At 39.2% G+C, this 12,137-nt stretch overlaps 1 protein-coding gene across 1 annotated transcript in view; it reads right to left on the reverse strand.

The window, feature by feature from the left end:
- Positions 1-238: 238 nt before the first annotated feature.
- The window catches only part of LOC140157971 (ubiquitin carboxyl-terminal hydrolase 16-like), a 43,869-nt gene continuing 31,970 nt past the window's right edge, over positions 239-12,137 (reverse strand). Inside the window, 11 exon segments of the mRNA XM_072181219.1 lie at positions 239-2,596; positions 2,599-2,683; positions 3,311-3,504; positions 4,994-5,924; positions 5,927-6,033; positions 6,320-6,500; positions 8,458-8,603; positions 9,234-9,321; positions 9,901-9,988; positions 10,649-10,785; positions 11,697-11,903. Coding sequence (XP_072037320.1) covers positions 2,187-2,596; positions 2,599-2,683; positions 3,311-3,504; positions 4,994-5,924; positions 5,927-6,033; positions 6,320-6,500; positions 8,458-8,603; positions 9,234-9,321; positions 9,901-9,988; positions 10,649-10,785; positions 11,697-11,903 — 2,574 coding nt within the window. The 3' untranslated portion in view covers positions 239-2,186.

The raw sequence follows: 12,137 nt of genomic DNA on the forward strand, positions 1-12,137 counted from the left end.
AATCAGAGAAAAAGGCAAAGAAATAGAAAAAGGCAAAGAACCTGTTTCCCACCAAAATTCACTCCAATCATGGGCCAAAATAGTTTAAAATACCAATTTTTTGCATGATTGTCCCAATAAAGTCCTGTTTTGGAAGCTCAAAGACTTTTCTAAACAGTCTCTCTAAAATGGTACATATAATACCGGGTCAAAATGATGAACCGGGAATTTTACCCCCCAAAAAATTCGATTCCCCCCCTCCCCCGACTGACCAAGAAAGTTGGCTACACCCCTGGAAAACTCACAAAGATCATTTCAAGACAAAAAAGGTTTTCCTGACACAGTAATTGTTCCTTACAAGTTGACAAGGTACATAATATCATGTTATAAACTTACAGCAAAAGTTTAAAAGGTGTTCCTTTATATATTGGATTATATCCTAAACGGATGTTCCTAGAATTGCTTTTGTAGAATATTACTGAGAGGGAATATCACAGATTTTCTATGCCTAAAGTAAGTCAATTTTGTAATTCTTCCATGATATTTGTTGTGCATTCAACCTATACAAGTGTGAATGCAGAAGTGATTAATATTAACAATCACACTGATAGTCATCACATCAATAGTCATGACAACAAGACAGCTGACCCATTTGTCATCAGGGGTGGAGATCTCGTCTCTTCTACGCAATCAATAATCACCACTGAGCACATACCCGGACCACAGAGTAATTAAAACATACTTCATATCCTCCTCCCCAATGATTGACAGGCATAATTAGGTGAATTTGATCATAATGGCTTGTGCTTATTTCCCAAAACATAATAACTTGTTATAGTGGTATTGACCATCAACTACTCACATCCATAAGTTAATGGTTTCTTATTGCACACCATTACTTTATAGATGAATCCAACATGCCAAGTGATGGTCAGAAGAATTCATTTGGCCATTATTGGGTCCCATCCGCCCCAAACAGTTGCCTGGTGCTGTGACTGCCCAATTGGGTGGATTAAAGCTGCTTGAAAATCAATTTTGTCATTCTTTTGTCTATGTGTAACACAAGTGATGGAATACGGTATAAAACCCCTGCCAAGGCTGCATCATTTCACATTTCAAGTGGGATGGGTCCCAGCTATGGCTGTCATTGAGATGTAGGAATGTGTGAAATTGGATTCGTCTATATTAGTGTATGCATACTATTCTCTCACCAGCATTTTGGATATCAGATTGCTTCCACATTTGTCATTTGGCAACACGTTAATGCCTGTTCTAAAAATGTCAAAATTTGATGAATTGGAAGAAATTCTGGTTTAGCCGATCACTGAGTGTCCATTAATCTCTGTTCGCAATGTGACAGCAGTAGACACTGTGAATTTTTACACTGAAAATGACAGAGTACACTGAAAATTATTAGAACAAAGAAAAAGTAACACTGAAATTGTTTTTAGGTGTTTCCATGTATTTTTCAGTGGTAATCAAGTGGCTACTGTCTTTTATAATGACCAAAGATCCAGGGCAGACTGGGCAGTTATTTCAATACCCGAGTCAACTGCAGACGACAAGTTTCATTTTTTTAATTCAAAAATTTCAGAATTGTAAATTTTCATGACCATATTTGGAATGAGCATGAAAAATGCATTAAAATAAGTACAAACAAGCCTAGTATTGGTTCAGTGGTTCTTAAGATCTTAAAATATCTTAAAACCTGGGACTTTTTATGTTGAAGCCTATGGCTAGCTCACAGAGCATTAACTATAGTTCATTCACTTACTGGTTTTACAGTTGTGAGCACAAAAAAAATACAGTTGTAACTGTGTTATAGACTACTGCATACTCTTTTCCAATATACCAATCCAACCAAATGGTACGAGCAAGACAAATGAACTCACTCGGTCAATTTCTACAGAATTAAGACCCAGTTGATTAACCCCATGAGAACTACCTGCCGATTGGCCAAAAAAAGTTTTCATTATCAATTGGACCAATCAGCAACATTGTTAGAATAATTTTACCACACAAAAAAATTGGGGTGAATTATTTGCAAATCTCCATTCTGATTGGTGATTAAAGTTAAGATATCATGTAATTGACCAATCAGAAGCAATGTTAGATCGGCAGGTAGTGCTCAGGGGGTTAAGACAAAGTTGATTAATACTGTGCTTAGAAAATCTATGATTATACCCTAGTGAAGTGAGAGGTTAGTCTCATAATAACCTCTCATAGAAAAGTAGATAAGCTTGAGCGCTCAGTACTTTGGACTCTTGGGATTCAGTTGCATGAGTGTCACTTATATAGTACCACTTGCCCTCCGGTGGGTTGACCTTTTGACCTTGCGGCTTCACGATGGCGGAATAATCACCCGAGGCAGTGGCAGCTGCAAATGAGTTGGATAGATTATGGGTGTGGTGATTAGCTGTATTATTGGAGGATTCATGTGCGTTATGGTTAAGTCCATTGGGAAGGTGATTTGAGATGGATCCATTAGGAATATTTGTGGTTGTCGTCTCTTGCTGCCAAGATTTCTTCCGCTGCGGCCTGACGGTGTTCAAGCTTTGCGGTATACTTAGCGCAAATCTGCGAAGTGCTTCGCTTGGGTGGCGTGCTTTGACAAATGCGTGTAATGACCAAATTGAAGGCGCCCACTGTGCTCCATAACGCCGCACAAAGCATACTTCACAGAGTTATCATCATCTGCATATCGCTGTTGTAACAATAACAAAAAAAGAGCAACATGTTAGTAACAACTTTAACAGCAAATTAACATCTTTATTACCAAGTCTGGAAGTACACTTAGACAAAAAAACAACAAGTTGTATTACCCTTTCCCGAGCAACCCGATAATCTAGAGTCACATACAATTGTTCCGCATATTAAAAAAATTTAAAAAACACTGACCAACCGAATTCTGATTTTTGAGCTGCAAGGGCAATACAACTTTTTTTTGGCCTTACTAGAATATTCTACATAATATACTACATACAATATTCTACATCCTACACCCAACGTGAATTTCTGAGGTGGTTACAGAATGCATCCAACCTCACTTGAGCATGCAGTAAGATGAGGTGAAGTTCCACTCATAACAGCTTGGTCTGGAATCAAGTTTCAATGATTTTGTATTTTCTCTTATTCTGTTATTTCACACAAAATGTCTGCTATTTTTGTACATACTCTTTTTGTCTTTAAGGGTATTTTGTTATTTTAGCATCCTCTTTGTACGGTATAATTCAATAGATATCACTACAAGGTAGCCGAGGTGTGTTTTTGTTGTTTTTCTTTCAGGGAGGTTGGGGTTTATGTATCAAAAAAATGTTGATATTATACAAACCTTGCATCCTGTGGAACAGAACGGTGCCAAATCCAAGACAAGCGGGAAGTCAATGTGCCTGGTAATCTTACGCAGTGTATAGCCAACCTGCTGGAATCGCTTCAAGTGTAGGGTAAGAACTGCTGGTGGCTGGTGAATCAACAACTGCTTGCTAGCATCCGTGTAGAAAACCTTGGGCTTCTTCTTATCGTCTGCTGTGAATACAATCATGTCAGGTTTCATTAATAAATTCAATGGGCTGTCCAAATTGAAATCCATACACCTGCTATGGAAGACATGACCTTAATCTTCCACACAGGGCGTGTGAATTTCAATTGGGGTTACCTAAATGGGTGACTCCATTTAAAATCTACATCCCCCCCTATGTGGGAGATTAAGGTCATGATTTCCATAACAGGTGTCAACTGGAATGTCCCATTCTTGCATGTATAGTATAATCCTGCTAACAGCAACTCACACAATTAATGTACAGTTTGTACTTACTGCTTTCACATGCAAAGACTTCCCAGCTGTTTCCATCTGTACTTGAAGCGCCCACATGATTTGATATTGCTGAGATTAAAAGGTTGCCTGCCCACCCCTGATCTTAAAGTGTATTTCTTTGCTTAATATAGCCCATATTTTAACCACATAAATTCATATTATAGTACTTAAATTGAAAGAGGCTCTAAGCATTGATCTTTCTTAAAATGAGATGGAAAAAGTAATTTTTGCAACTTCTCACAAGATTCCACCTTGCAAGGTTAGCCCAATATCTTTGGCTTGCATGAATAAAATGTCAATGGATTGGTCTGTGTGCCTTGATGTGTGTTAGTAAATTGGGCTATTCCATTTCTAATCTAGACTACCCTGTGGAAGATTTTGGAAATATCTCGTTACAGGGGAGAATGAATACATTAGCAGCTCCAATTGAAACTGTCCCTCCCTCTGTGGAAGATTCAGGTTGAATTCTTTCTTAGAGGGTGTATGAAATTCAAATAGAGCTGCCTAATGTGTTCATTCCATCTGGAATTCATACTCCCCCTGTGGAAGGTATTTCCAAAATTTTCCACAGGGGTAGTGTGGAGTTTAAATCGAATAGCCCAAATTGCAACCTGCCTTAGTAATTAACTCTCTCTGCCTAGGTGTCAACTGCAGACAACAAGTTCCATATGTTTTTTACAAAAATTCCAAAAATTTTAGTACTGTACATTTTTGTGACCATATTTGGAATCAGCATGAAAAATGCATTTGAAATTTGACCCCAAGTGGTGCCAAAATCTTTGTTTAAAAAAAAAAAATCAAAATTATTTGATATCAGAAGAACATTCTTCGTATAGATGAGTTGACCTCAATGTTTATCAACTAAGGCAAGGGACCGGTATATATTTATGCTTGAGTGAACCCCATGCAACCACTACACTGTTCAATATAAACACAAGCTGTGAACAAAATATGATATGCGCGCATACTGCCAGGCAAAAAACAATGTAATTGTGATGATGCTTTACGATACTGCCAGGCATTGACGCAGAAGTCAACTCATCTATTCAGAATGGAATTCAATATGTCTGATGTGCTCTCATGTCCCACAAAAAATACTATCCAAACGTTCATACCACACCCCCTAATCAACTGTATAAATCATTCTGACCTCTCAAAGGAGTGTGGCCTTTCTTTTTGTGCTGTGTTTCCATTACTCACCTGTAGGTGTTCCCTGCTTCTTTGCACAGGTCTCACATCCAAACCTATTAGCCCCTGTCAGCCACTCTGGAGCTGTAAACTGACTCAGACAAGACTCCACGGAACACTCCATGTGTTTGGCAGAATACCGCGCCGTCAATGCCGTTGTCGCTTTGGTCCTTGGTGACGGAGGCGGCGATGTGGTACTGTTGTGATTCACAATTGCCGGGGCGCCCCCTGTTGCCACACTCAGCTTGTTAGCTTCTTTGTCAAGAGGTGGCGGTATGCTGGGCTTCGTAGGTGATTTTTGCTTGTCAAAATTGGCTAATTTTCCTTTTATAAAGTTTTTCTTCACCTGCTTATTGTGCATGTTGGAGTTCGATTCACCATCCGAGTCGCCGGCCCTTCGCATCCATGTGATTAAGCAATTCTTCTTTGCCCTCTGACCCTTCTCCTCCCCTAGCCTTGCATTAGTTTCCTCATCAGGGTCATTCTTATTTTTGTTGGTGTCGTCTTCTGTATTATTTCCCGACTCCTCACCATTTTCAAACTTTGCTGTGGTGATATATCTCTTCCCATGATCCCCTTCCTGAGCTTTTCCAGAGGGACTGCTAGACGAGGCAGTCGATTGTTCACTATTACTATCATCTAAACTCATACCAGCAAGCCTTTTACTTAATTCTTGTACTTTGGTACCTTTCTGTGCCTTGTGTCCAACTTTCTGGAACACAGCTTGAGTCCTCTCGTCATTGCTATTATTTTGACCTTTGACCCTACTAATCTCATCTCCAGTCACTTTATCATTTGGGGCACTGCCTCTCCTCAATTGCGCTGGTTCGCCACCAATCAGTGGGTTATCTAGTCTTGCTAACACATCAAATTTGTTAGAAACACCTGGACGATCAAATAGCGATGTTTCACTGTCTGCGTCATACATGTGTCCGTCACGCCGCCTTCCTTGCGGTCTTCGTTGTCAGAATGAACCGGTGTGTCCTGTTGGACAGCTGCTTCACTTGCCGCAGTGGTGGCGCTTGTTTGACCTGCCTCGCTTTGTTTTTCTTCTGGGTAAAAAGAACAAGAAACGAAACAAGTTTGGTTTATTTTTTTTTGTCTTTGCATATTTTTATTTTTAAGACAAGGATTCATAAGATTCAAACTGTCATTGAAAATAATAACATGATTGGGGCTCGAGCAAACTGACATATGAAAATATTGAGAGAGAAAAAAATCAGGACTCAGCAGGGATTGACCCCTGGATGGCGGATTACCGGTCCAGGATCTTATCACTGTACTACCTGAGTTCAAGCTGATGAGCTGATGTTTGCTAGGTTTATTGCATGATTTCACTCACCTTGCTCTCTTTCCTTGCCTTGTCTTTGGCTTTCTGTTGCTGATGTTTGCTAGGTTTATTATCTTTTGTTGACTCGCATTCCTCTGCTGCTTGTTTGTTGGTTACTTCAGCACTTTTCTCCAGTAATGAAGGTGCCTTTTCTGTGCTTTTGGTTGAATGCAAATTCTTTTTGTTTCCCTGCAGAAAGAAAGGAAAGCGAGTATACAGTGGTAAATAATCGCAAACTTTATTTCTAAAACAACAACAAAAATAGCCTTGTGGAAGGACAGCAGATTGGGCTATTCCAGTTACAATACATACACCCCTCGGTTACACTGTTTGTCAGGGGGTCAAACCCCCACCCTTTTTATTTTTCCGCCACGCTTTTTAGGTATACACCCTTTTTACCAAAAATTGAACCCCCACCCTTTTGTGACCAAAGCTTTCAACGTTGTAGTTGTCAAATTCGGAAGCTTCGTCGCTACCGCAATTAAATACTCACTTCCGGGTTCTCACAATCTGCACCCGCCATTGTCCATTTCAGATTCCGAATTGATGCAGAATTTATCCTCATCTAACAAACACTCATGATTTTATTCATCATCTGAAACATTTGCAACATTATATTGGCACAATTACTCGCCCCAAAAGGTCCCTGAACGAACTGTGCGTTGCTTTTTTCGAAGCCATTTTCATCATCAATTTTGTTTCATTCAGATGACAACAACACGCGTGAACTTCTGCACATGGCTGACATCCTGAATCGGTTCCAATTCATAAAATTCATGGCTCGTCGATTCTGCTATGGGTGACGTTTACGAGTTGAAAACATCAGCAAAATAATTACCGCTATTTTCATTCAAAATTTACAAATAAAATATGAATGTCTTTGAAGAGATCATCAAATTGCTTTATTATATATTTTTTTTCAATTGGTAGCTTTACCCACACGCTTAATATATTTCCCCCACGCTTTTTAGAAACCCACTCTTTATACAGCAAAATTTTAACCCCCACCCTTTTTACTGATTTTCGGAATTCCAAACCCCCACGCTGTAGAAAGCGTGCCGGACAAACAGTGGGTTATCCCCATCCCTTGTGTGGGAGATTAAGGTCATGTCTTTCATAGGGGTGTATGGATTATAATTGGAATAGCCCAATTTACAGCAGACGACACTGAATGGGTGACTCCATTTGAAATCTACACTCCCTGTGTGGAAGATTAAGGTCATGTCTTGCATAGGGAGTGTATGGATTATAACTGGAATAGCCCATTTTACAGCAGACGACACTAAATCTGTAACTCCATTTGAAATCTACACCCCTGTGTGTAAAATTAAGGTCATGTCTTTCATAGGGGGTGTATGGATTTCAACTGGAATAGCCCATTTTACAGCAGACGACACTAAATCGGTGACTCCATTTGAAGTCTACACCCCCCTGTGTGGAAGATTAAGACCATGTCTTGCATAGGGGGTGCATGGATTTTAACTGGAATAGCTTATTTTACAGCAGACAACACTAAATGGGTGACTTCATTTGAAATCTACACCCCTGTTTGGAAGATTAAGATCATGTCTTCCATAGGGGGTGTATGGATTTCAACTGGAATTGCCTATTACTTGCATGGAATATCACTGCAAAACCCAGGTTCTGGGTTAGTCCATGCTGAGGCAAAATAAAACTCAAAAAGTCTGCATTAAATAAAAACTTTGTGTGTGTTTGTGGTTGAACAGTAAGAATGCAAAGTGTGTTTCACCATCCTTATACGTAGGGGTGTGCTTGTTTGGTGAAGGTCCAGGGGTGATGGGAATGTGTTGGGGGGGGCTTGTGAATGTGTTTCCCATACCTTGGCTTCAACTATGGGCAAACCGAGGTCCAAGAATGGTTCCAGTACTTCCGATACGATATTGCATTCATGGCAACTGACAGGAGCGAGGATGGGGTGGGGGGGGTGGGTGTGGGGGGGTGTGTGGGGGTGTTGGAGCGTGTGTGTGTGTGTGGCTTCAACTATGGGTAAACTGAGGTCCAAGAATGGTTCCAGTACTTCTGATATGGTATTGCATTCATGACATCTGACATGGGTGAGGATGTGTATTGTGGGAGGGGTGTTGGGGCATGTGTGGGGGTGTGCTTGTGAATGTGTTTACCATACCTTGGCTTCAACTATGGGTAAACTGAGGTCCAAGAATGGTTCCAGTACTTCTGATATGGTATTGCATTCATGACATCTGACAGAGCTAATAAGGTGACCACCAAACACTGTATCTACAAAGGTGTGCTTACTCTTCTGTCCATAAGCTAGCAAATAAAGAAACATTGAGTATCGTTACTAGAAACACTAATTATATACACCTGGTTTACAATAAACACTGAGTATCATAAGTAGAAACATTTATTAAACACATCTAGTTTAGGGCACATAAAGTTAAAAAATTTGTTTCACGTCTGAACGTTTTTGGAAAAGTGAGGACGGAGGGAGGGAGGAGTTTTTGTTTGTTTGTTGCTAAATTGACAAAATACAGCAGTTTTGACATCAAATTGACATTGCTACCAGTTTTCAGCATCTGCCAGGAAAAGGATGGGCCCTTTTTTTTAATAAATTTAAGATTATGAAGGGTTAGACCATTTAAATTGAACAAAAACACTCGAAAGTGATTCATGCTGACAATAAACTTGTCTATCAGCATTAACATTTACTAATATTGGGCTATTCTACTTGAAATACACACACCCTTATGGAAGACATAGCTTTAATCTCCTTGTGAATTTCAAATTGGGTAACCTGACTAAGCGACTCCATTTGCGAGGCCATGTCTTCCGTAGGGGGTCTATAGATTATAACTGGAAGAGCCCAATGTAGAGGACTATGTTGATGGTGATGGTGATTACATCTTTTACCAGCAAATACAAAATACTATTTCTACTAACCTTTGATTTGTTTCCTGACATTATCTGGTACATTTTTAGATTTTTTGGGATTGTAATCAAATGCCGTTAGAATTCCCTCTTGCATACGCTGAAAAAAAACCACCAAAAAACAAATAAAGTTACAATAATGTTGTTAGTTTCTGTATATCATTATTCTTATTATTTCATTAGCTCAAAATATGCAAAAACAAGTGTAAAACCAGAATTCAGCTTATTATCATGGGTGCTTGGCAATACTGTATAGTGTTTTGCTTGCAGCAATAGTTTTCAGCAGAAATATTGATTAAAGGAGTCTTTTATGATTCTAGCATCTTTTTCTTATGACATTTTTCTGTAGATATCCACGAAAAAGGCTTATTCCTAACATTTCAGTTGATTCCGATTTTGTGTTTGCAAGTTATGCATGATTATGTGTATGAGACTGCTCCATAGGCCACTGTGTTGTAATATTGTTCTGTTAACCACAACGTAATACAAATTTGATGATAATTTTGCCAAGCAAATGAATCTGCAAGAAATTTTGTGCACATAAGCATTATGTGATAAGAGATTCCCGGTGGTATAAAAACCTTTTTTTTTTTATTTTGGGGAATGTTCAAATAGGGCTAACTCAAAATGTTTTTCATCATTGCAGGCAAAAAAGTAAACCACAAATTTCAAATCTCACCTTAATTTCTTCCGTTTTCATTCCTTCCATTAGGTATCTGAGGAGTTCATGGCTATCCTGTTGCTGATAACCTTTAAATCTTGGTGCTCTGAAACAAGTAATCAAACAAGATAATACATCAACACTTTGTTCCTTACTACTTAAAGTGACAAAACATAGTTTGAATCTGTTACTTGAGGCATGGAGATATGGATTTACAATTAGTATTAAGCGGGAGTGTCTGATTGAACAGTAGAGCTGTACACTGGAACATTACGAACATCAAATGAGTTATGACCACTTTGAGACACACAGCCCCTACCATACAATACCTCAAGGCCAAATTTGGGTAGCTTTGGGTCAAAGACTCGTACCATAACAACATCAAGGCCGAGTCTGGGCCCAGAAGTCACAAATGCATGAAGATTGAACCTGGCAAAAATGTGCAAATGGAACAGAGCTGAAAAACTTCATGTGAGCCAGAGACCTTAATGCTCTGCATGCAAGTCCTAGTTCTGAGATATTTTCTCAAAATATCACAGCTATCTCAAGAGCCTCTGAGCTAATATTAGGCTTGATTGTACTCATTTTAATGCATTTTTTATACCGATTCTAAATACGGTCATGAAAATGCAAAATTTTAAAAAAGTTTTAACTTGTCGTCTGCAGTCGACACCTGTGAGTTAAAATTGTCTAGTGTATCAAGACAGAAGCAATTCAAATTGTGAGAGACCAATGATCTAAATCAAACTGTTGTTGACTGACTTACTTTTGACAGATCTGGTTGAATAGCGCTCTAGGGTTGACATTATTCCCTTTGCTCTGTTTATTCATCTCATCTAGGAAGTTGACAAGCGATGCGGTCAGAGAACCAGCCGTAGGTAGGCTTACCTTACGTGGGAAGAGCTGCACAAACAAAACATACATTGATTGATTGATTGATTGATTGATTGAAGTTTCAACTGATTTATCCATTGTGGTTGATAAATTATTTTATATCACTCATACATAAATTCTAGAGAGTTCATTGGTTGATTGCCATTTATCATTTTAACAATTAGCCTCTCCGTGTGGTAGTTTTTACCATCGTAGTGCTACGCCGTACTGCACCCATGACCTATCACAATGTTACCTCTTTGCTCATAACTCTATCACCATACGTCTTAGATAGGGCAAACTATACTTTACTTTTGTTTTTAACAAAGTCAGAAGAATTTTGAACTTGATCACTGTGTAAGTAAAAGTTCAACCTTTTCCACCAAATCTATAAGTACTGCATCTCATATGACAAAGTTAACATGATTTGCACAATGGTTACAGAAATCTATTGGACTAACAATCCAACCAAATTCACCCGCTTTAGACAATCTAGATCCAATCATTTTTACCCAAATTGGGGCTAAATTGGGTAAATTTCAGCTGCATTTTAATATAAAACATGCAAAAATCTGCACCTTGAATTGACCGCACACTTCAAATGAGATAGAATTGTCAAAGGACACAGTGGCCCAGTGGTTACGGCCTTGGACTTATAATATGAGAGCTTGCTCGACGTGCGTGGGATCGAGTCCCCGTCCCACCACTGTGTTGCGTCCTTGGGCAAGGCGCTTTACGTCGCTTGCCTCACCCCACCCAGGTGTAATGGGAAGCTGTTAGTGGTAGTCACAGTCGTTGTACTGTCGAATCCTGCGCTATTTGTAGGCAGCAAACATGATTCCAACATATTCTAATGACGGTGAAATAAATGTAAAGCGCTTTGAGGCTGTTTACGGCATAAAAATTTATTTTAATTTTATTTTTAACCCAAAACTACTTACTGGTTGATTACACATGTCATCATCATCATCTTCTTCCTCCTCCTCTTCTTCCTCTCCTCCTCCTTCTCCTTCTCTCCTCTTGATGACTGCTCCTCCTCCATTCTCCAGTGACAGCTCCACCTGAGTGTCTTCAGGAATGGTCACTTCTCTTCCTGAATGGCATTTCTCCAGCAGCACACTTCTCAGGATGTGTGTTTGGGTGATGCTCTGTTGGCAAAGAGTGCAACAAATTAAACGCATTATAGAGTGGATTTCTCTTCAATTAGCATAATTACTGGTATGCCATTTAAAGGTGAGTAACCTGATTGACAGCTTCATCCCCTACTTCACGCCAACAAAATGCAGATTTTAGTATCAGGTGAAAGCTCATATTTTTCTCATTAACATATTGAAATTAGGCGTTCCAAATTGTTATATTTCTGAAGAAACCATCAAACTAGA

This window comes from Amphiura filiformis, chromosome 7, assembly GCF_039555335.1.
Source record: "Amphiura filiformis chromosome 7, Afil_fr2py, whole genome shotgun sequence".
Lineage (NCBI taxonomy): Eukaryota > Metazoa > Echinodermata > Ophiuroidea > Amphilepidida > Amphiuridae > Amphiura > Amphiura filiformis.